Genomic DNA, 25432 nt, shown 5'->3' with positions numbered 1-25432 from the left:
CTTTGCTGCCTCCACCATGCAATACATTCACAAGGTTAGAAACTCTGGTTGTGTTGGCACCAGCTCCTTCACGAACAGCCTGGGCATCAGAGCTGGCAGGCCTGCAGCTGAATGTCAAAGTATCCTCACAACACCTAAGTCGTGTGGAAGCAATGCACCCAGCTTTGTTAAGGTCACCAGCCTCTGTGCCAGGATTACTCATGATCTGCCCTCCATCTTGCATTGTTCCTGGCCTACAGCATTTGCAGGCAGTGACCTCATTTGGAACACCATTTATGACAGGTCTGCACTCAGCCGTAGCAACTAACAAGCAGTCTTTATTCTGCCTGCTAGCCACATGCTGTACCTTGCCTAAACTATCACAAATGGTATCCCGAGAGGCACTGGCTTGTCCTTCAAGCTTGCTACCAGAGACAGTAGAGCGAGTGAGTGAGTGATAACTTTATTATTAGAAGGGGTGAGGGAGACTAAGCCACGTAGGCTGCCAGGCTGTGCTTCACGATGGCGTCTTCAGCTCGTGCCAGGACCTGTGTCTGGATGTCTCGGTCGGTGCTGGAGAGAAGGGCCTTCCATTGTTCGTTGGTGGGGGGTGACGAGACGAGGTCGGCGGGCGGGGGATCTTCCTGGCAGCCCCAGAGGATGTGGTTCAACGAGGCAACGTCGCCGCACAGGCAGCAGCGTGGATGGAGAAGAAGCAGACTCAGACTTTCCACTGTCAACGTGTGTCTGTTTCTGGCTTACAACTGCTGTCAAAGGTGAAGCAAACTTCAAGAACTTGGCAGCTGTCACAGCAAGAATTTTGCCTTCCCTGTCTGCAGCCAGGTCGCAGCTCCATTCTTGCTTGCGCAGTGCCGCAGCCTTCTGCCACCGCCTCTTCGATACTAACTGTCACCACTCACTGTCACCACACTGGAAGACAGCCTCTGGCACACCTGCTTCTCAAGCACTGGCCTCTCCTTCTCCAACAGAAGAGCACATAACATGAGCACTCTCATGCTTCTGTGTGGCTCTTCTAGTTCTCCTCACACAAGTGGTGCTTGCATCTCGACCAGGGATCATTGGCTCACCAGACCTCTGCTCGGCTTTTCCCCTGCTCGGCTTTTCCCCTGCTTGGTACACTTGTGCCATGGAAAATGAGGGAAAGCAGGCTGTCCCAGGTCCACCAAGCCTTGCTACCCTTGCAGCGGACATGGACACCGCCAGAAAGTGAAAAGCCAGCACCTTGAAGGGTTTTGGTCACCTGGTTGGTGTCGTGCCTATGCAAGGGAGCAGTGCTGGCTTTCCAGACAGGAGCTGGTGCTGTGGAAGGTCCACTTGCTGCATGAGAAGAAATGAAAATATGCAAACCAAGTGGAGGAAACTCCGCCTCGGTGATGGCAGGGATGCTTGTCCTGCCGAGTCCAGCTGGTCCATGAAGAAGGTGCCCGGGTCTCCTTGTTGTGCTGCTGGATGTGGCTTCTCTCCAGATGGATGGACAGGGTGCAGGCCACCTGGTACAGGTACTCTGTCAGCACCCTGTTACCAAAGCGGCTCGGGACACCATCTCTGCTCAGATAGCTGGGCCAGTCATCAACGAGACCACCCAGGACAGTGAAGCCACCCTCGTGGCAGTACTGCATCAGGGCAGCATTAACCTTTATGTAGTTGTCAGAAGAATGGCAAAAAAAAGCTACATGCACCATGGGATTCCTTTGAATGATCCCCTGAGCGAGCTGGCAATACTTGTCGATGCACACACTGACACTGTCAACAGTATTGTTAGTGCCAACGTGCACGATGACAACAAAACCAGCTAGCTTGCTACCAATCATTGACAGCAAATACTCAATCCTTATTCCTCTATGCGCGGCAACACTGACTGACAAACTACGACGCGATGGGAAATACTGGTCCACGTCGCCGCACAGCCGAGTCACCATCGAGTCGCCGGCAACCAAAACACTTATTTAGCAAGCAGTACAATCTAAAATGACACCGAGAAGAAGAAAAGAAATAAAACTGAGAGAAAATAAATCTGAGCTTTTTCACAAACGAAAGAAGGCTACCTTCTAGTCAGCAGTCACGGCCCAGTATATATGCTGACAAATCCGAGAATAACGCGCTAGGGATGAACGAAGCAAGCGGTCGCGAACAAGAGCAGCAAGATCGGCAGATACGCGACAAATACTCAAAATATTTATGAGGAAAGATTATAGAACGCTAGAAAATATAAAATAGCGCTGCAATGCAGCTTTCGCGCATATAAAATAAAGCAAGCGGTCGCGAACAAGAGCAACAAGATCGGCAGATACACGACAAATACAATCAGAATACAATAAAAATATTTATTGGAAAAGATTAATATAACGCTAGCAAATATAAAATAACGCTGCAATGCAGTTTTCGCGCATATAAAACGATGATGTTGAAGGCTTACAAGGATGCAGCAGAACCAGGCCTTCGGACCAGCAGAAAAGCACGACCCGCAAGCGCGGCTGACGGGATGATGCGTACTGATGCTTTGAATGGTCACGTGCGAACAAAGAATCAAACTACGCGCCTACAAGAAAACCGGAAATATGCGTGCGTGTGACGTTGATTTTTAATGACGTCACTTCCGTGCGTTGCTGGAGCCGTGTTTGTGTGGACTCGTCTAGAGTGCACTGCGGCACAGCAGTCACTGCCAAAGAACATTTACTCCTCCAGGTTACTTTTTTTTAGACATAATAAGTTTGGTGCCTGATGGCGAGCCACATTTGCGGAATGCTTGCAAAAACAGTAGCTTACATTGTCTTTCACTAGAATAGAGATATCAGCATCACCGAGACCGCCACTGCCTGCGAGCAAGAAGCTGTGGGTCTGTTCATTGCGGATCCAGAAATAAAATAAAGAGGGCAGGCGAAAATGAACTATTCTGTATCATGTACATTTGCGCTCAATTCACATGCTTACTTTATGATGCCAGCTGCTAGAGTTTTAAAGAGAACTTTGCAGAGAAACTTCATCATGTATCTTCACATGACCTGAACTTCCACCAACTCACCAGGAACCAGATAAAGAGCAGCAAGATTGGTCACAACTCGAACTTACCAATATTACTAAAGAGTCACGCGACACAGCATATATATTGCGTTGCATTACCCCAAACATGGCTCCACACAATACTTTTCTCTGAAAACATATGTGAATGCAGGGAACTGCAGTACGTTTACCATTGTAGTGAAGTTGATCAGCTCGATCACAGAGAAGAGAAAGGAATGACAAATTGTCCTCCAGCCTAGCCCCTCCCAAAATGGCAATTCTTTCTGACCAGATCAATCTTATACGTATTTTTACTTAATATAAATACTACAATGAGTATGGTTATTGTATCGGAGAGTGGATAAGAGTTGGTCAGCAATGTCAAATGCACACAACCTGTGACTTACAAAACAAACGAAACTGCTCACTAGTGACAGTTTTCTTTTGTAACAACTTGGCTCTTGACAAGTTTCTCATTCTATAAAGGTTTGTATAGTGAAATATTTGGAGGCATTTGAGGTATCACCTGACCCAAGGGACTTCTAGTGGCAGCCTGTCTGGATCTCGTGATTCCTGACACCCACCAATATACAGCACATTGTGACGATCGTGCGACGTAACCCCAGCCATATTTTTAGTTGGCCTGCTAGGCTCAGTGACCCGCCAAAGCTCGGTGGGCAACATTGGTTCACCGCATTGAATAAACTTCGCGAGCACAGCTGCTTGGCGGTCAGTCATCGTTCATCACCACCACGCTGCGCGTCGTATCTGGGACGGGGGTTCCTCGGCCCCTCCCCTTTCGTTCACGGTCCGGGGTGGATCGTGACACTGGCGACGAGGGAAGCCCACGTGTCGACCCAAGCCACCGAGAGCAGTGAGACACCGCCCCCCGTTCCTGCCGCCATACGGGAGGCTCGAGCCGTTCGAAGGTGATGGGTCCACCTGGCCAGTCTACGAGGAAGGAGTTCACGTGTTTTTCCGGGCGAACGACACACCCGAGGCAAAACAGCAGGATATTTTTCTGGCCAGTTGCAGGACCCGCGTCTTCAGTCTCCTGCTCGACCTTCTCAAGCCGGCCACACCGCATGTCAAGACACTCAGTGAGCTGCTCAACACATTGCGGTCGCACTTCAGCCCGGCACCGTCAACGTTAATGGAGCGTTTTCGCTTCAACAACCGGAGCCGCCGCGAAGGAGAGACCCTCGGCCAGTTCGTCGCTGCGTTACGAGGGTTAGCGAGTGCCTGCGCCTTCGGGGACCAGGGGCGCGATCTTGTACGCGTTCCAAAATGGAACGGAGGCGTTCCGTTCCATCGAGCCGCACACGATTGGTCAATTTGAACGTCGCGGTTGAAATTCGCCAATCGTGTGCGGCTCGATGGAACGGAACGCCTCCGTTCCATTTTGGAACGCGTACAAGATCGTGCCCCAGCTCGACTCGCTGCTCCGGGACCGTTTCGTCTGCGGGATAAACAACCCCACCATGCAGACACGACTCCTGGAGCTTCCTGATCGCTCGCTGGATGACGTCGTGAAGGCAGCGCAGGCGATGGACGCTGCGGCCAAGGATGCCGGCGAGATTGCACGCGCGACCGGCTCACCGTCGACGGAAGCAACGGTCAACAAGATGACGACTAAGGGTGTTACGTGCAGTCGCTGCGGTGGTGACCACTCCCCCTCTCACAGTGCCAGTTCTCCCAAGCACAATGCTTCACGTGCGGAAAAACTGGGCACCTCGCACGGGTTTGCCGAGGGGCGAGGACGAACAGCGGACAGCAGCCTGGAGCAAGCCCAGGTTCCACACAAGCCCGCGGTCAGGGTAGCCGTCGCAAAGGTTCGCGACGAAGACGTGCGTCAGCAGGCGCGGGTCCTTCAGCGGCCAGGCTCCACGTCGTGGCCGAGAACCCGCCAATCTTCGACATGTGGCACACAGGCCTTATTCCGTCGTCTGTGCCACCGTATCTGCTGACCGTTGAAGTCTGCGGGCACCCCATTTCCATGAAGCTGGACACAGGGGCCAGCGTGTCGGTCATGGCCGGGAAACTGTTCAAGCATATTTTCCCCGACGTGTCCGTCCAGGCTTCGGGCGTGATGCTGCGCAGCTACTCCGGACAGCTCTCCCAGGTCCAAGGGCAGGCCCAGGTCAGCGTTTGCTTTGGTGACAGGGAGGCAACCCTTCCCCTTTATTTAACCAAGGGGTCATCACCGACACTGCTGGGCCGAAACTGGATTCACGCACTGGGCATTCAGTTGCCGGAGTACCAAGAGGCCGTCCTACATGTGGTCAAAGACGTCCCAAGCCTTTTGACCGATTTCAAGTCCCTGTTCCAACCGGAGGTGGGTACATTTGCTGGCACGACGGCTAGCATTCACATTCCTGAGGGAGCCAGGCCTCGTTTTTTCAAGCCTCGCCCACTGCCGTTCGCCCTGAAGGACAGGGTCACCCAGGAGCTGCAACGGTTACAGCGAGAGGGCATCCTGGTGCCCATCAAGACGTCTGATTGGGCCGCTCCCATAGTTCCAGTACTCAAGCGAGATGGGAGTGTCAGGATCTGCGGGGATTTCAAGGTCACCATCAACCCCGTCGCTACCGTTGAGAAGTACCCGCTGCCCCGGATTGAAGATCTCTGGTCAGCGTTGTCCGGGGGACAGAAGTTCACAAAGCTCGACCTCAGAGATGCTTACCAGCAGCTGGTGCTCCAGGATGCCTCCCGGAAGTATGTCACGACATCGACAACTTTGGGGCTCTTCCAGTACACGCGCATACCGTTTGGCGTGGCCTCAGCCCCGGCCATTTTTCAGAGAGAGATGGACAACCTCTTCAGAGGCATGAGGCACGTGGCGGTGTACTTGGACGACATCCTGGTTACTGGCACCGACAACGGAGACCACCTGCAGAACCTGCACAACGTCCTGGCACGATTGCAGGACACCGGTCTCAAGCTCAAGCTGGAAAAGTGCGTTTTCCTGGCCCCCAGCGTTGAGTACCTGGGACACGTCATTTCCCAGGCTGGCCTGTCTCCAGCCCCCCGCAAAGTTGATGCTGTGCTCAAGGCGGCAAAGCCCCATATCAAGAAGGAGCTTCAGAGCTACCTCGGCCTCATCAACTTCTACAGGAGTTTCCTACCGAACCTGTCGGCGCATCTACAGCCCCTCCATCTTCTACTTCGAGATGGTCAGCAGTGGACCTGGAAGGAGCAGGAAGTGGCATTCCAGCGCAGCAAGGAGCTAATCACCAAGGCTCCAGTGCTGGTGCACTTTGATCCGGACAAGCCAGTCATCCTAAAAGTAGATGCGTCGCCGTACGGCGTGGGAGCTGTCGTGGCGCACCGGGACAAGGATGGCCAGGAACGCCCTGTTTCGTTTGCTTCCCGTCGGCTTCTTGTTGCAGAGCAACGTTACAGCCAGCTGGATAAGGAAGGCCTGGCCCTCATGTTTGGGGTCGAGCGCTTTCACCAGTACCTGTGGGGCAGAGAATTTCAGGCAATCACAGACCAGTACCTGTGGGGCAGAGAATTTGAGGCAATCACGGACCACAAGCCGCTGCTGGGTCTGCTGGGGCCGGACAAGGCGGTTCCCGTGCAGGCCTCGCCTCGAGTGGTATGCTGGGCCTTGAGGCTTGCTGCCTACAACTACCGGCTGGTCTACCGTCCGGGAAAGGACCTGGGACCTGCTAATGCCCTTAGCCGCCTGCCCCTGCCGGAGCTGCCAGCTGCTGCTCCAGAGCCTGCTGAACTGTTCATGCTGGAGCACGCGTACCCGGAGGTACTCTCCAGATCTGCGGTGTCGCTGGCGACCAGCCGGGATCCAATCCTGTCCCAGGTGGTGAAAGCGGTGTCCCAAGGGGAGGAGTTGGTGCAGCAGGCTTACAGCCACAAGGCTGCCGAGCTGAACCTGCAGCAGGGCTGCCTACTCTGGGGTTCCAGGGTGGTGATCCCACAAAGTCTTCGGTCCAGGGTCCTGCAGTTGCTGCACGCGGGTCATCCTGGTGTAGAAAAGACGAAGATGGTGGCCCGGTCTCACGTTTGGTGGCCTGGACATTGCTCACATGGTGCAGAGCTGCCAGGTCTGCCAGGAGCACCAGCGGGCCTCACGTCATGTGGAGATCACGCCCTGGCCACTCCCACAGAGACCCTGGTCCCGCTTGCATGTGGATTTTGGGGGTCCCTTCAAGGGCCACTACTTCCTGGTAGTGGTGGACGCCTTTTTGAAGTGGGTGGAGGTCCTACCTGTCACCACTCCTTCAGCAGGCGCGACCATTGCAGCGCTGCGACAGGTCTTTGCCGCCCAGGGGTTGCCGGACGTCATCATGTCCGACAATGGCCCCGCTTTCGCCAGCACAGAGTACCTGGCCTAGCTGACAAAGAACTGAATTCGCCGGATGATGGTTCCGCCGTACCACCCTGCTTCAAACGGTGCAGCCGAGTGGGTGGTACAGACAATCAAGGAGATGAGTAACACGAGAACAAGGTGAGGGCAGGAGCCAACGTTTCGACAAGTGGACTTGTCTTCTTCAAGGCAACATATGCTCTCCTCGGCCCAGTATATATGGGTAGGGTTCTTCTAAAGGGGAGAGAAGGTGAGGCGGGTGGGTGAGGTAACGAGTGAGAGTGTGTTAGCGGCGAGGGTGTAGAAGTGAAAAGAAATATAATGCACTACTGATAGTCGGTGGAGGAGTTTGAGGCAGCACCGTGTGTTAGCAGGTTGACGTGTCATGGCAGGTTCCTCTTTTCAGGCAAGGGGTCTGGAAAAGGGGGGGGGGGTCTGCTCGGCTGGGGGTCAGTGAACTATTGTGCCTGCCAGGGAGAATAAAAGTAGCGTCAGAAAAATGGTGTTCAGGCGCACCAAAATGAAAAAAAAAAAAGGTGGTAAAGTGGGGGGGTGTTGATATATAGATAAAAGGACGAAAGGGTTGAGTGACAGCAATGGGAGGTTGGCATATTGTTGACAATCGCATAAAAAAATTTTAAAAAAAATGAAAAATACAAAAAATCACCTAGGCAACTCAATGAACAATCACTAAGTGCTGTTGCCTATGCTTTTCAATTTAGCATAGCGAATAGATTCTAAAGCTCCCTTTGACACGTTCATGCCTATTGGTTGCAATGTATTGAACTTATGAATGAGGTACGATTCTTTATCATCATACCGTATTGGCGGAGCAGCGCACTGACAAGGACAAAGTGTAGAGACACAAGAATAAACACATAGACACAAGAATATCAAGCAGCGAGTGTCGTTTATTCTTGTGTCTCTACACTTTGTCCTTGTCAGTGCGCTGCTCCGCCAATACGGTATGATGATCAATCACCAACTAGCCCAACTTTCTACATTACTGACGATTCTTTATATTTTCTGTCTCGTGCAGTACGAAAATTTGATTGTAGTATGTAGAGTTTAAGTTCATCAAAGTTATGACCTGATTGGTTGAAATGTTCGGCGACGGCTTTGGGAAGCTTTTTAGCTGTGTCCGCGCGATGTCCGTTTAGTCTGATGTTCATTGATTGTCCCGTTTCACCGATATATTGCTTCTTACAGAAGGAACACTCAAGCATATAAATTACATCGGAGCTAGTGCAAGTAAAGCTAGTTTTCACTTCGTGTGTGTAACCATTTGCGGTACCTTTAATTTTAAGGTCACTTTGAAGGTGCTTACAGGTTTTGCACCTGGGGCGAGAACATGATTTTATAACGGGGGATTGGTGTTGGTTGACTTTTGAATGCACCAACATGTCTTTAAAGTTTCTGTCGCGGGTGATGACTACACCAGTCATCACCCGCGACATTGCAAGCGAGGAATTTTTGTCGGGCAAGCGAAACGAATAAGAAGAATCTGTAGCGACGACAACGATTATATCCACCACCTAAATGACCTTAAAGCAACGCTAGCGAAACGAAACCATCCACAAATTCCTCTCGACCAGGCTTATGACGTCGCGTCAAGATTAGAGAGGCAGTCGGCATTAGCTCAGAAACAACCTATACCAAAATCTGATAGACCACCAGCTTTTATAACAAAATATTCCAACGCCCTCCCAAACATAAACAACATCCTACGAAAATACCACCCAATATTATCAAGTAACGAGCGTCTGAGAAAAGCGTTCCCGGATGTACCAAGGGTTACCTATCGCCGCAACATAAACTTTAAAGACATGTTGGTGCATTCAAAAGTCAACCAACACCATTCCCCCGTTATAAAATCATGTTCTCACCCCAGGTGCAAAACCTGTAAGCACCTTCAAAGTGACCTTAAAATTAAAAGTACCGCAAATGGTTACACACACGAAGTGAAAACTAGCTTTACTTGCACTAGCTCCGATGCAATTTATATGCTTGAGTGTTCCTTCTGTAAGAAGCAATATATCGGTGAAACGGGACAATCAATGAACATCAGGCTAAACGGACATCGCGCGGACACAGCTAAAAAGCTTCCCAAAGCCGCCGCCGAACATTTCAACCAATCAGGTCATAACTTTGATGAACTTAAACTCTACATACTACAATCAAATTTTCGTACTGCACGAGACAGAAAATACAGAGAATCGTACCTCATACATAAGTTCAATACATTGCAACCAATAGGCATGAACGTGTCAAAGGGAGCTTTAGAATCTATTCGCTATGCTAAATTGAAAAGCATAGGCAACAGCACTTAGTGATTGTTCATTGAGTTGCTTAGGTGATTTTTTGTATTATTTTTTTTAATTTTTGTAATGCGATTGTCAACAATATGCCAACCTCCCATTGCTGTCACTCAACCCTTTCGTCCTTTTATCTATATATCAACACCCCCCCCCCCCCCCCCCCGCTTTACCACCTTTTTTTTTTCTTTTGGTGCGCCTGAACACCATTTTTCTGAGGCTACTTTTATTCTCCCTGGCAGGCACAATAGTTCACTGACCCCCAGCCGAGCAGACCCCCCTCCCCCCCTTTTCCAGACCCCTTGCCTGAAAAGAGGAACCTGCCTTGACACATCAACCTGCTAACACACGGCGCTGCCTCAAACTCCTCCACCGACTATCAGTAGTGCATTATATTTCTTTTCAATTCTACACCCTCGCCGCTAACACACTCTCGCTCGTTACCTCACCCACCCGCCTCACCTTCTCTCCCCTTTAGAAGAACCCTACCTATATATACTGGGCCGAGGAGAGCATATGTTGCCTTGAAAAAGACAAGTCCACTTGTCGAAACGTTGGCTCCTGCCCTCACCTTGTTCTCGTGTTACTCATCGCCTTGAATCGCCATCTCCCGCATTCCCCTTGTTTTCCCTAGACAATCAAGGACAAACTGAAAAAGTGTAAGGCTGGAGATTTCCGGATGCAGGTTGCCCGGGCACTGTTTCAGTACCGGACCACGCCCCACGACGTCACTGGCCGTGCCCCCTGCGAGCTCCTGCTGGGTCGGATGGTAAAGACACCCTTGGACGTCCGGCATCCGGACCTCCAGTCCACAGTGCTCCTGAAACAGTTGAAGCAGAAGCTGGCTGCTGACAGAGGGTGCCGTCCCGGGCCTTTGCCGGAGTCGGGAGCTCCGGTCTTCACCAGGAATTTCCGTCCTGGTCCACCCTGGTCCACCGGAGAGGTGATATCTCCTGCCAGCGCCTCATCGCTGCTCGTCCGCATGCCGGATGGGAACACGTGGCACCGGCACGCCAACCATGTTCGGCCTCGCCTCGTGAGCCAGCCTGCAAACTTGGGTGCCACTTCAGAAGGCCAGCCCACAGGGGGGCCAACGGCAACACCGGTCGCTGCCAGCGAAGCACCAGAGGCGGCAAGCGTCGCCAGTTGTGCGGCACCAGTTGAGCCACTACCAAGTTCGGCGCCATTTTCGAGGCCGGTCACTGCTGACCCTCCGGACGGAGCTCAACTGGCTCAGGGAGCACCCGGCGTTGCCACACCCGCATCGTCAACACCTGTGCCCAGGCGGAGTACTTGACAGCGGAGGCCGCCGGACCGTTACTCGCCTGGTTAACACTTTTTGTTTGTGTTGTTTACGTGGACAAACAAACTGGGGGTAAGGGGGTGTGACGATCGTGTGACGTAACCCCAGCCATATTTTTAGTTGGCCTGCTAGGCTCAGTGGCCCGCCAAAGCTCGGTGGGCAACATTGGTTCCCCGCATTGAATAAACATCGCGAGCACAGCTGCTCGGCGGTCAGTCATCGTTCATCACCACCACGCTGCGCGTTGTATCTGGGACGGGGGTTCTTCGGCCCCTCCCCTTTCGCTCACGGTCCGAGGCGGATCATGACACACATCTGACTGCAGCTGTAGGAAAACGAGGGATAAGGGTTGATTGGGAGATTCATGGCAGTACCCAAGTTTTTAACCTAGTACCTCCTCTATACGAGGTCAAGACTATATATGCCACTAGACCACTGCTGTGCTGCAGTTGCCATAATCTTAATTACTCATTGTACCGCTGGGCTTGTTGGTAAAGATAGAATGCCAACTCAAGTGACCACCGTGTGTGTCTGCTCATTCGTGTTCTCATACCGTGGCTCAGCCTTGAATGCATGTGTAGTTTCAACACTGGCTACTATATTTTGACTACTAATATAATTTCTGTTTTCAACTTATAGCCAACTAATGTACCTCGTACTACATTCTGAACGTTGCTGCAATGTAGTGGGATTTCTGTGTAACGTAGTGGCCTCTACCACCAAATGCTTGAAAAATGAAAAAAAATAATTATGTAGATCCCACACAGTGTGGGGATTTATGTTTAGGGTTCTGCTGAGCATTGCAGCATTGACCGTGTTTGTGTATGGCGAATGATTGCATGTGTGACAAGCATTGTGAGGAGAGTACAAACGCTTTCGTACTCTCCTTGCAATGGTAGTATAATATAAAGGTTTCTTTGCCGCTTCCTGCCTACACTGTGGTGGCTACTGTTTTGCCGAGTGCACAGCATGGCTTATGCGGTATGCACAAATGGTTATGTGTCCATTCTTGGCCCGTGTGCTGATTTGGGCATGTGTCACTGTGGCACAAGGAGTATAGAATCCTTATATGTAGTTTCAAGATAAATGTCATATTTTTCTGTGCATACCCCTCTTGTCAACATTTTTCACTCAAAGAGCACATATCACCTTCACCCTCAATGCAAAGGTAGTACAATGTTGCACAGTGTCCATTTTGTGCAAGCTGCTACAATGAAGGGACTGGGAAATGTGGGTGAATCGCAAAGCTGGAGCAGTCTAACAAAACACCTCGAAGTGCTTCCACAAAGGAAGAATGGCAGAAACTGACATGCTCTCACTTTGACGAGCAACTTGTACATGCACACATGCTGTACAATTGCACATATTGTGCACCATAATGCATGGGCCACTACCTCATATACCTAGCTACACATTGGCGAGCGCAAAGTATGTGCACAACAATGGCCTAATGGTAAAGTGTTGGGCTGTTATGTTGGGAGACAGGTTTGGACTCGCTGCCAGATATATTTTTGTTTTCAATCGGAAAGACCAACATGAGCCGGGACATAAAATTGCCTACTGCAAAGTGCTTGGTATGAAAAAAGAATTCTTTGCATTAAAAATGCTCAAATCCAGCACATGCAATATTTAGTAAGTGCTTTTCCACACACCTAAAATGCTTTGCGGTGGAGCACGGTGCAAGTGTGGTGGCTTTGCCACCAGGCTGATGTGCATAACAGTAAAGAGCAATGCAACAACAGCGGCTTTTTCACATAACCAAGGTTCATTGCGGTGCAGCCCAGTGCAACAACCGCAGCTTCCACAGGTGCATAATGCTACAGCAAGATGGAGCAATGTTTTTCATAGACACAATGTAGAGGCTGTTTGCGTGCACTTCAATGTTTTTATAATCAACTAAAGTGGTTGTGAATCTTGCGACCATAAGGCTAGGCGAAACGAAAAAGTCTGTCGCCTGTGTACAGATAACTATCATCATCAGCATTGGCTCGAGCATCGTCATCTCTTCCAGAGCTGGCTTGTTGGCGCCTCCCGGGTTTCACTCATGCCACTGCTCCCGCATTCGTTGTCTTCTTCCACATCTGGCTCCGTTGCGACTCCTAATTCCAGCGTAGAATTTCACTTGTGCCGTCGTAATGGGGAGGCCACATGAGCCATTGCTTAAGGAGGTGTGAGCCATTCGCTGTCTTACGTGACGGACAGATTTAATTTTGAAGAATCGCAAGCGGCCATGGCGGGCAAATGCTGCTAACCACACCGCCAAGCAAACATGAGACATCGAACGCAGGCGACAACGGCGGACTGCGGGCATACCGTCAGTGACATCGTTCTCTCTGTCGCAGCCAAACGTGTGTCTAACCTCATTAAGAAACACAGACATAATTAACCCAGTCATAAACACCGCGGCCGCATGTTTCAGCTTTGCCGGTTAACCATCTGTATGGAGTGCTTGGGTGGTAATTTTTTCCTTTTTTGTGTTTTCTTTCTTCACTTTTCAGACTGCAGAATGCTTATTTCTACATTATATTAGGACAAATAAGTAGCTTTTTATTTTCAACACCTTTTAAACAGCACGTAGTAATGGTGACCACAGTATATTGGTGAAAATATAAAATAAATTTGCATAATGCAGATCAATAAGTGTTGCCTCTAGGATCACTGAAGATCATGTCAAGAAGCATGGATAACTGTCATTAATGCGTGCACATAAAAAGCACTTCCAAAAGGTGGGCTCAAATGCTCAAACTTCAGTCACAGGACGCATTCTTGGCGTTCACTAAAATATGGGCCATGACCCTGACACTGCCTACATCAGATTCAGCTTGCAGTTGTGAAGTGGCCTGGGAAGTTCACAAATAGATGTGAAATTATTTTAAACTACATGCTATAGTTTGTACCTGCAGTTGTGCCTGCTCATAGCATAACTGGCGCTATCTAGCACACTTGTGATAAAAAGCAGTTCCCCAAAAGAAAGGTGCTCCTTTTTGTAAAACTTCCGTGAATGTATATCAGGTCTGATACAGGCACAGGATCACAAAAGGGTCTGAGAATCCAAGACCCATTTCCTTGAGGCAAAGACCTCAAGTTTAGCATAGAGCCAGTAACCAGGAACAGTCAATCCTACTCACACCATGCCTATTTTATTTTCTCATTTAGTTCCAGGTTCACCTAAATTACTGCCATCATGATAGCCATCAAATAATACGGTAGCATCAATTTTTGTATTATTCATTTAAGCATTGAAATCCAAAAGCTTGCAGCAGAGTGAAAGGTCAGAAGGACAAGGGAAGAGAGGGGAGGCATCATAGTCTAAAATTTCATATTTTTAGTGGGTTGCAGGGTAATGGAAATTGGCAAGCACTAATTGAGCGACAAGGCCACTGGACACAGGAAAAGCAGATATAGCTGAAACACAGCAGCCTGTAAGAAAGAAAGGCAACAATCATTCTTTGCGATGCTTGGTCTGAATCACAGTTTTACATGCCATCGGTGATCACGAACATGCTGGAGGTGAAGCATATGCTGTGGCTCATTTTGCGTCGCCTGTGCAATTATCTTACTAAAACCATTTGTGAAAAAGCATGCCAACAATAATTCAGAATTGAGCACCATGTGTGTCATGAAGCATCACACCATAGCCACAAGAACGTTCAGGTGTCGCCAGAAGTAACCTGAACAATGAGGACACATCTATAGCCGCTTAACTTTAACAAACTGAATGCCTTGGAAGGAAGATTCACTGAGCTAACACATCTATGGCAACCCAACCAGAAATCTCGAGCACCCTCTGAAGAAGACTCGAAAAGGCACTCAATGTATCATTTATGCTATGCTGTGTTTGATACCTACAAATTGTGATTTAAACATAAGAAACACAGGAGCCTATAGTCATGTTTTTTTCTATGCTTGATCGAGTTCTCAGTTGTGGATAGCTTAGCAAACTAATTACTAATTAATTACTATGTAGCAACAAAGGCAGGCACCAACAAAGGATGTGAAAGAAGACGGTTGTTGGTGTTCGTGCTCACTTTTGTGAAGCCCCTTTTGTGAATCATTATTCCTGACATAAATCAAGCTTAGAGCTAAATTTGCATACACATTTATTGGGCGTGCTGGTTCTATTGTTCAGCCTTGAACTTTGTGTGCGGACTCTACCTCCAGTCTTGGCTATGCCTGACCACAAGGAACAGCAAGATGCCAGCTCAGGCAGATGTCAAATGATGTGGCGTGTCAAGGCAGCAAGACGGTGTTGTATTCAGTAACGCTGACAACCATATTTGTGGAAGACCGGCTTTCCTCCTATGTACAACACGACACATCAGCAGAATAAGAACAAGTAAATGCCCCACACATGTGCATGGCGCTAAACTGGATGCACTACCTGCAAGAGAGAATGAGGGAGCTTCACGTCACTTGAGCACCTGCCTACAAATGTTTTTTTTGGGCACAGCATCGAAGCTGTGATTGAGGTAATGCGCAGCACCATATCGAATACAAAGCACAATACGCCAACATAGAGAAACCAAAAACAATTGCACGCACAACGCGTCACCAAAGCAAACACAACACCTGCCTTATATGTTGCATCTGAGCTGAAATGGGTGAATCCCAAACTCTGCGAGTGTCACATAACATCTGACAGCATTAGCTGCTAAGAGAGAACCCGTGCGGTTAATCTGGCGAGCTATGCATGCATCTGTAGCCTAATGGGCGAAGAATTGGGCTGCTGCACTAGAGACTCGTGTTCAATACCCACCATCAGGAGCATTACTAATTATTAATGAAGCTACCTGGGCAGGTGTACTAAGAAATTCAAAAATAGATCATGATAATGCTTTGCATTAAGAGACAACTTGCTGCCGGTTGGAGCTTAACCCACATTTTCTGCTTTGCGCTTGCGATGCTCTACCAAGTGAGCAGTTGTCCCAATGTCCATTTTCTTGGATAGTTGCACATGTGGACCAAACTTCGTCCTGGAAGTGCTAGGCAGCAGCCATGATGGCAGATGTGAAGTATCCTTTAAACCCCTGACATTACACGCAACATTATCTTACAAGCAGGCAACTGGCCGATGACACTCGTTGTTCTACCTTGAGGCTGCCAATGTGGAGACATTTGCATTTTATGAGCGACAAAAATCAGGGGAACCAGGCGGCTCAATTTCTTGTTAGTAACAAGCACGTGATGGCAACAGACAACGAAGCAACAGTGGCTGTATAGAAAAATGGGCTAGAGCTCACGACAACCATTGGCAACTCACAATAGAATTCTTTCTCTACAATTTATTGTCTCAAGACACCTGGAAGCAAATTTTGTGGATTACACTTTTAGTATGTCTTTTGCGACTGCAAATTTAAATGCATGTAATACTTTGTGGCAACTTGGAACATTTTAATGTTCAGCATCTCCATACTTTAAATCTGTGGACAAGCTTTGCCACCTCTTTAGAAAATAATTATCTGGTGTCATACATGACTCAAACCACTATTAGTTAAAGCAAGCTTTAAAGGAGCAGAAGCATGCCCTTAGCAAATAGATATACATCCAGGTTTAGACTGAGCAAACTAAGCAGTACTTGTGGCCACTTGCTTTCAACAAGGCAGAAACAGGTCAGATGTTGGCAAAGACAACAAATATAAGGTGCAGCCAGAAGAAATAAGCAGAAGCTGTAAAGACAGCAGCAGCACAGTGAAACAAATTAGACAAATGTGCACGCCGCAAGCGTTCCTGAGGACAATACACAACGTCACTGCCGCAGTTAGAAGCAAATCCTCCCACAAGAAAAAAAAAAGAAAAAAAAAAGATTGTTTTGCTGTAAACAGCACGTGTGTGGCGTTGGTTGATATTATAAAAACAGCACAGACAACAATTAAGGCAGACACAGTATTTGTGTCATCTGCCTTCCTGCTGTTTTTACAATGTCGATTACGGTTGCAAAGGTATGCACATGATCTACGAACAACGTAAGCAACGGACATGTATAGAAAGGTGAGCTGATTCATACACTAATATGTTTAATTTTGAAGGTGCCCGCAAAAGCGACAGCAGCAGTAATGCGGGTTTGTTTAACAGCTTGCTCACAACGTACACATTGATTTAACTCCACGGCTCTTAGAATAGTTGCTAAGAAGCTAATACGCTTTCGTTATCTCACTGCAACAAATGAAGGCCTCTGACGCACCTACCGCGGTCAGCGCAAGCAGCGAGCAAGGTAATTGAATGCAGCCATGTGTTGCATGGGTAAATAAGGGGCGCACAGCGTAGTCATCCCATAGAGATGGAGAAACGAAGACCTACGCACGAGATATATACCAAAGGACGGCATTTAGCGATAGAGCTAGTTGAGTGCATGCATTTTCTGGCGCGTGAAAGCTTCCGCCGTTCGTTTTACATCGGGGCAACGCGTAGGAACTGAGGTAATACTTGTTGAAGGCACGAACGAATAAATTATCCTGCGATCACCGCGAGACCTGCGACAACCGTTTCGAGATCACATCGGCCACAGCACGAATGCGCAACCGGTTGTTTTTACAAGTGTCAGCTAGAGAACGGGCAATCGCACGACACTCACCTTTGCTCCAAATGCGTCGCGGCAGCTGGGCAACATATGTCATCAAGCCCAACCCCGCAATGTCCGCAATTTCAGCTTCTAAGGAAGTGAAAAAACCAAAACTTGAATGCGCACAATGCGCGCGCGAACGAGGCGCGAACTATGTCGTCCGAGTTCGAGAGTTTGTATCAGTGATGTTCCGTACTGCGCCTATAATTCCCTTTCAGAGACATGAAAATTCCCTATTTCGGGCATTTTTCCCTGCATATGTCTAAGAAAATCCCCGGATTTTTCCCTGCACTAACGAATTATATATATATATATATATATATGTGTGTGTGTGTGTGTGTGTGTGTGTGTGTGTGTGTGTGTGTGTGTGTGTGTGTGTGTGTGTGTGTGTGTGTGTGTGTGTGTGTGTGACGTGTTTACGGCTTTTGCAATTCTTTCAGGCGCCTGCGCTCCTGCACAACACAAAAGCATGGCCTTCGCGATTGGCTTCTAATACTCCGAGATATTTGCAGGGCCGGACGGCGCGTCACGCGACCTCACATCAGCGATTCGCACGAAACAAATGGCTGATGCAGTGTGCAATTGATCGATCTTATTGCTGCCAGGTGTTTTGTGGTTTTAGGATGCTTCAGAAGATCGCTCTTACCGCACTTGATCGTCACGCGTAGGCTTTGCACTTCGCCTCGGTAGTCGTGTGCTCTACAAGCCATCCTTTAAATTCCGGCAGGCTGAGCCACTCCGAGCGAAAGAACTTCACAAATTTTTTTTCTCGTTTGCTTTGCCTGTTTAGGATTTGATGGTCCGGAGCCGTCATCCATGCTGTCATCGGAGCCCACAGTTTATGACAAAACAACTGACGCAAGCAAAACGTTCAAATAAACACCCGATTGCCGCTCCTCTGCTAGGGTGGCTAGAAGGGGAGGTGTGAATAGGTGGTATTCACGCGTAGCAACACTGTGATCCCGTGCAGCATGACCGGAAGGGCTCAGGCCGGCGCGGCGAGCTTTGCGCTTCCGGCCGCCATATCCTTGGGGGAATGCTTTCGTTTCCGTGGTGCTTTGAAGTGCAGCAGCAGGCATTGCAATCTCAAGGACCTCGGCAATCATTTTAATCATGGTTAATTGCGCTGTGTTCGGATGCAACAACGAGTCGCGGCGGAAAACTGACTCTGGTGAGAACACGAAGAAGCTTAGTTTTTTTCTGTGCCGAATGTTTGTTCGTTGGCAATGCAGCCAGACCTTAGAGATCTCAACGAAGCGTCGAGCGGAATGGTTTCGTCGCCTCTACCGGGGTGACATTAATACAGACGCTACCCACTACAAAGTCTGCAGCGAGCACTTCGTTTTCTGGTGAGTGCATATTTGTCGTTCTGCTACAAATTACGCAGCGCGAATTGAAGGGTAGGGCTTGCACGTGATCGATGCTAGTAATGCTGTAGCGTATGTGGTTAGCATAACGTTTGAAGGCTTGCTTTAGGTAGTGAACTGTAGTAAAAGACAACACGGTGGTTGCTACTCTGCCGCCTTCTCCTGTTCCCTTTCACTCAAACTGAGTTGCACTAAATGCCAAGACACCCGCCGTGGTGGCTTAGCGGCTAGAGCGTTGCGCAGCTAAGCGCGATTTCGCGGTACGAAATCCCGGCCACGCCAGCCGCATTTTGATGGGATGGGGTGAACCGCAAAAACGCCCGTGTACCGTGTATTGGGTGCACGTTAAAGAACCCCAGGTGGTCAGAATCATTCCGGAGTCCCCCGCTGCGACGTGCCTCGAAGTGGTTCAGAAGTACTGTAGATTGGGCAAGTTGGTGCATCGTATTCTGTCACCTGTTCCCTTTTTTCCTTCATACTCAAACTGAGTTGCGCTAAAGCAAGAACTCGAAGTGGTCTTGGCATGTAAAACCCCAGAAATTAACTAATGCTATGACATCATGCCTGTTCGTGTTTATGATGCTGGCGTAATTGTTCCGGAAACGAGCGAAGCCTGTCGTACTGCTGATTCTGCTGTTGAAGTTATTTTGCCCGAGAGCCCTTAGCACACTGCGTGATTTTTGTGTAAAAGCTGGTTGTCGTGCAGTTGTGGCCTCAAGTAATGGCTAGACTTCTTGCTACTGCAACCAGTGGCTATTCTTGTTAGAAATGCGTCAGTTTTCAAGGAACTTGTTTTGTTGTGGCAAACGCAGTCTCGTTCATACTTGCAGGCAGGCCATCCTACTTAATGGATCTGACGAACCCGGACTGGGCGCCAAGCTTGCACCTAGGGTATGACACAAAGTCAACAACTCGATCTGAAGAAAGGTATGTATGTATGTGCTCTTTCTGGTAGCGCACAGCAAACCCAGACTTTAAAAATAGCTGAGACCTAAGAGGTGCTGGCGGACACTGTGTTGATACAGCAGCTATGTTTTATATTGCACTCCCGACTGCAGTTACGTAGTATAAGTTACATAGTCATCAAGTAATGCATTCCAATCAGTTACTTCCAAGTTAGCATATTTTGAGAATAGTTGTGTCTGCAGAGAGTAGGCGGGTTTCAGTTTCCAAGAGAATACAAATTTGTGAGAACTGGTGCCAGCACTGTGACAAATAGCAAGCAGTTGTAGAGGTAGAATCATCAATGCAAGTAGTGGTAATGAGTACAACGTAGACATTTTTACAGAGAGGTACATTTTATTTCAGGCACCAGCGACGTTGCAAGAGGGCTGCGACTCCAAGGTGGTCCAAAAGGCGATAGCAGAGTGCTGCGACCCTTGACTACAATGTTGAATGCACAGCAGAGTGCTGTGAACAGTACTGTCACAAGTAAAATGGCTGATTCATACAAGGGGAATATTTCCTTAATGACATTCAGCGTCTTAACATCTTTGTTTTTATGCATGCACACCACTTGCAAGTCCATTGCAATACAAAATGACCAAGGCAATGAGTCCATATGTCTCATTGCACAATAAATGATTCAGGTCAGTGCCCTGTGTAAGCTGTCATTTAGACTGGACATAACATTACAGCGTGCTTGTAATGGAATTATTATTGTTCCCTATGTTCTTTGAGTTTGCATGCAGTTAATTGTTGCATGATTAGTCTTTCTGTCAAGAACAACCTCACTGGCAGGTGGCCCATCATCTACCCCATTTCTTGCATTTCTTGAGTTTGCATGCAGTTAATGGTTGCATGATTAGTCTTTCTGTCAAGAACAACCTCACTGCAGGTGGCCCATCATCTACCCCATTTCTTGCAGTAAGCAGTGTCGCATATCCGACGGTCGCCCCGCATGACCTATTGGGTGCTTCTCTTTCTGGAGCTGTAGGCGCCTTATTGTGTGTATACAGGATATGTGCAGTTTTGATGCGCCCGAGTTGTTGCAGAAACAAGGTTGATGGGTGTGAAATGCCAATGATAACACTTTAATGCAGGCCCAACAATGCTGCAACAAGTACCAGCTGCAACTGTACCACAAGTGCTGATACTGCAGCTGACATATTGTCGTGATTGATCTTTGTTTGCACAGTTGCAAAGGGCCTGAGCACCTTAAGAACACAATTTAATGACTGTAATGCCTCACCGCAGACCCACCATCCATGCCATCACCTGAGGTAGGCAGTGGCCCCAGTCCTCAGCTGAAACTGGTTCTACTGCTGGAGCTGCAGTGGATGGCGCATCCTGTGAGTACTGCATTCATGCAATTGCAGCAAACCAGAGTTTTCAGCACCAGCTGAGTACAAGTGTTACATTCTTGCATATATTTATTTATTATCAGATGTGAAGTTCTCTGAGGCTGGTGTTCAAGCCACCACTTCGACGGCTGAAGCTTCAGTGAACACCACGTCATGTAAGTACAGTGGGCACATATCTCATAGCAGCCTGCACCTGGAATATGACACGCGTAGTAATGTATTGTCTGTAGGTTTTCTTTCAGTGCTAAAGGACGCTGAAACCCAAACAGATATCACAAGCAGTGCATTAAACAGCTTCGAAGGCGACAACCAGGCCCTACGTGCAGAGCTACACGAAGTGAAGGGCTCTTTGGCGTAGACTTCAGTTGTCTAAAGCTTCATTGGAGCAAGACGACAACCGTGTAAAATTTTACACTGGCCTACCAAGCTACACAGTTTTGATAGCGCTGTTCGCGCTTCTCGAGAGTGGTGTGTCGCACAGCGCAAACAATGTGCTTACTAAGTTCGAAGAGCTTGTGCTCACACTTGTGAGGCTGCGACTAGGAGTGCCCTTGCAGGACCTGGCGTATAGATTTGAGGTAAGTGGACTGGTGGAATTTGTATTGTTGCGAGCACTTATTTACAGTTGGCATCACGTATATGTTATAATACTCTCGTGGGCTAACATTTGGTGGCAAGATGGCCCTGTTTGCTTTATAATAGTGACTGGCTTTATCTTTCAGGTCAGCCAAGCCACAGCAACACGAGTAGTCAACCGGTGGATCGCGGCCATGCATGTACGACTAAAACAGCTGGTGGACTGGCCCAGTCGTGAACAATTGCAGCAGACCATGCCAATGGCCTTCAGAAAAGCATTTGGCACGAGTGTGGCAGTCATTATAGACTGCTTCGAGATATTCATTGAGCGCCCTTCGTCAATGCTCCCTAGGTCACAGACGTGGTCGCGGTATAAGCACCACAACACGGCAAAATATCTGATAGGAATAGCACCTCAGGGAGCAATCACTTTCATTTCCAAAGGGTGGGGAGGCAGGACAAGCGACAAGCTTATAACAGAGTCGAGTGGAATGTTGAACCACCTTCTCCCAGGTGACACGGTGCTCGCCGACAGAGGATTCACGATTGGTGATGCCGTAGGCATTCATCGTGCACGCCTTGAGGTTCCTGCATTCACAAGGGGCAAACCTCAGCTATCAGCCTGGGAGGTTGAAAAAACTAGGAAAATTGCGAATGTGCGCATCCACGTGGAACGTGTGATAGGTTTGCTGAGGCGAAAGTACAAAATTCTTTCAAGCACCATCCCTATTGATCTGCTAGCAGTGCAAAGCGAGGACACTCTAACACAACTTGACAAAATTGTTGCGGTGTGTGCTGCGCTGACAAATCTGAGCAAATCGGTTGTGCCTGTTGACTGATCTGGATGCGCCAAATCTAAATTTTACTTAAAGGGGTTGAGACACCAAATTTTGAGGGTATAAAAGGCCTGCTGCAGGCTTCCTCTGTATGAAAGGACACTCAACATGAAGTGTTCGACACAGCAAACGTGTTAAATATATTTTAATTTGCTTCCAAAGAGTGCCTAAATGCTCGTTCTCGCGATCGAGACCCATAGCTAGCGCGATTAACACCGACGTCACTGTGTTGGAAGCGTAACGTGTTTTAGTGACGTCATACCACATTAGAGCGACGTACGATGAGCGGTGACCCACAGCACGGGGCAAGCCTCGAGTCTAGAGTACAGTATAAGCTGCATCGGACGAAGACGCAGTCGGAATCGGAGCTGCCGCAGCTAGCGATGGCAACTGTCGGCGTGGGTTTGTTTGCTTGCGCTGGTACAAAACGTGTGTGCGAGAGCAGACGATGCAGCAGTGCGTGCGTCACAGCCTTGTGGGCCCACGTGACCAAGCTTCCTAGCCAGTGACGTCACTGTCCAACTCGGCGCCGAGAAACCGAAATTGGTGCACATAAATAATGCGATATTAAATTATTTACCGAGAATATATGATCCTTCCAGCGTGTATCATGCTTTATGGAGCAATAAGAAACGTTTGAAACAAACAACGCGCAAGCCACAAATTTGATGTCTCAACCACTTTAAATGAAGGGGCCCTGCCACACCTAAGGATCTGCCATGTACTGCAACGGAAACAACTGCTGGTGTAATGAAGCAGAGGCCGCCCCTGTGTATGTGCCAACTGAAGAGAGGAAGACGAAGTTGTGCCGTGATCGCGAGTGAGCCCCGTGCTACGAAAAGCCCTTGCAGTGCCTACCTTTACGTAACGTTATTGCAACGTTATCGGCAACAATAAACCTCGTCGCACTGGAAATAAAGTTAATCTTTCCACCTAAATTTGTCTTGCACAAGTTCACTTTTCGTTCCTTGAAATCCGCTCCTACCCTAATCCACCATGTTTTGCCATGTGCATTACATGCCGAGCCCATTATGTCAAAGAACCCCAGCGACCCAACGTGTGCAGCACTCATGCTAGAGAAAACACTGCAATAGAAACAAAACTGCTGTGAATGAAAAATACCTGCTGTCATCCAAAGATTCCACATTTATTAGACTGCTCCTTCATAATGTACTTCGCTATGTAAAATTCAGTGATAAGGTGAACAGTTTGATGACTCTGTTCAGTTTCCCCTTGTATGCAGCAATATTTTGTAAGGCTAATTTCACAGAACAAGTTCACTAGGTCCTTTCATGTGTGCACTTACATTACCTATAACAGGACTACAAATATGCATATTTATCACTTTCGGGGTTTGCAACCCTTGCAGAACCAAGCCTTCGCTTTCGGAGGGCGCTTCAAGTTGGCACACTGAAAGTGAAACCATTTACCCTCACAGTCTGGGCCACTGCATTCTACCATGTCTCCAGACTCTGGACCACCGCAATAACAGAAATGCAGTGCTCCGTCATCAGAAGAGTCTTCAGGCCCATTTTTGTTCTCTGAAGATGTTGTCCAGGTCTTAAATAACAACTCTGGCAACAGGACTATCTTGAAAAAATCCCTACTCCTGTTCACGACCCCTTGACAAAATTCGGCATCCAGGAAGATTCTTTCAAGATGGCTATCTGCTGGTGTCCACACAAAAAGTCGCAATAGCTGCGCTGGCAAACAAAAAGCTGCATTTGTATTTGCGTGTAGTAAGCATGTTGTCGTTTCAGCTTTAGTGTATTATCACTAGCAGCAACTTCTAAGCAGCCACTTTTCTGGGTCACAACGTCCTTTACACAAGCAGCTGAATATGGGCACTTAATTTCTAAAACGCCATCTTGGCAGCAGGCACAAGAAATCAGGCCATCTGGGCTTGCTGCCATGTGGGGCTCATGTGAACTAATATGCAATCCAGACTTGTTGCAAACAAACTCTTTGTGCTGGCTGGATGCTTCAGCAACGTATTGGTTCCTGGCAATGTCCTCCTTGCGCAGACCCCAATTAGTTGCAGGAGAAGAAAACTTGCTCTCCTCCGGGTAGCAGATCTTCTTAACCAGGCTCACAGATGGCTGAGTCAAGGTCGTTCGGCAAGCTGCGTGGGCTGTCGATGCTGTGACCCGGCCTGCTCTGAAGGCGAACCATGTTGGTGAGGCCGACTGACCTCTCGTTGCCGCTTCCACATCTTTACAGACCTGCATTTTCAATACAATGACTTTTCACACTAATTCAATGTACATGATCACAAAACTGCATTTAGCTAGCAGCAACCATGCAGGTTGGGCAATGTAAACACTGGTAGTTTCAAGCTTTTAGCAGTGCCTTGTCTGTCATGCAACATGTAGTTACTTTATATCAATAAAGCTATCCTTCAATGGAAATATAAATACCTTTGGCTCTACAACATACGCCTGGGCAAACATTTCGCACTCCTCCAGCATCGCATCCCTTGACAATGGCTTGTCTCTTGCCAAGTGTCCGAGAAGAGCAGTGGAGTGCTTCACTTGCACAGGAATGAACTCCTCGCAATAGTCCTTTTTCAGTGCCAACACTGCAGAATATTTGCCAGCCTTCTTAATTCTGTCGAGAAAGCCCTTCCATTCGCACTGTGAAGGCCTCTCAATAGTGGTGGCTGGTTTCTTTGAGGATGATGATCGATGTCCATCTAGCCGCCTTTTCTTGGTGGTAGCTGACGCAAAGTCGATGTGTGCAAGTGGCGCACAAGGCACAGTACTTGAGTATGGAGGCAGCCATGCATTTTCCTTATCAGTGCAAGCCTGACCATCACGAAAGTTTGAAGCTGCTTCTAAATAGAAGAG

The 25432-nt window shown here is 48.5% G+C and overlaps 2 protein-coding genes and 1 long non-coding RNA gene across 4 annotated transcripts; 1 reads left to right on the top strand and 2 right to left on the bottom strand.

Moving 5' to 3' along the window:
- Positions 1-423: 423 nt before the first annotated feature.
- On the bottom strand, positions 424-17655 carry LOC125942530 (uncharacterized). Of its 2 annotated transcripts, none has more exons than XM_049660717.1 (2): positions 17517-17655; positions 424-1613 (listed from the first exon to the last, which is right to left on the bottom strand). In XM_049660717.1, the coding sequence occupies exons 1-2, from the start codon at positions 17550-17552 to the stop codon at positions 1257-1259; spliced, it is 393 nt and encodes a 130-aa protein (XP_049516674.1). In that variant the 5' UTR covers positions 17553-17655; the 3' UTR covers positions 424-1256. The 2 variants fall into 2 exon arrangements, 1 of the variants encoding a protein (XP_049516674.1); XR_007465186.1 differs by lacking the exon at positions 424-1613 and adding an exon at positions 14259-16611 and having other exon boundaries at positions 17517-17639.
- Positions 17656-21107: 3452 nt separating this feature from the next.
- LOC119454780 (uncharacterized) lies at positions 21108-23376 on the top strand. Its single transcript, XR_005192668.2, has 4 exons — positions 21108-21162; positions 21258-21329; positions 21417-21752; positions 21897-23376. It is a non-coding gene; the product is annotated as an uncharacterized LOC119454780 (long non-coding RNA).
- Positions 23377-23712: 336 nt separating this feature from the next.
- On the bottom strand, positions 23713-25423 carry LOC119446852 (uncharacterized). The gene is made up of 2 exons (XM_037711428.2): positions 25004-25423; positions 23713-24808 (listed from the first exon to the last, which is right to left on the bottom strand). Exons 1-2 carry the CDS (start codon positions 25052-25054, stop codon positions 24200-24202), a joined length of 660 nt encoding a protein of 219 aa, XP_037567356.1. The 5' UTR covers positions 25055-25423; the 3' UTR covers positions 23713-24199.
- Positions 25424-25432: the final 9 nt, after the last annotated feature.

The sequence above is a fragment of the Dermacentor silvarum genome, chromosome 1, assembly GCF_013339745.2.
Source record: "Dermacentor silvarum isolate Dsil-2018 chromosome 1, BIME_Dsil_1.4, whole genome shotgun sequence".
Lineage (NCBI taxonomy): Eukaryota > Metazoa > Arthropoda > Arachnida > Ixodida > Ixodidae > Dermacentor > Dermacentor silvarum.
Note: the sequence above shows the minus strand (reverse complement) of the source record. Positions and strands in the feature narration are given on the sequence as shown.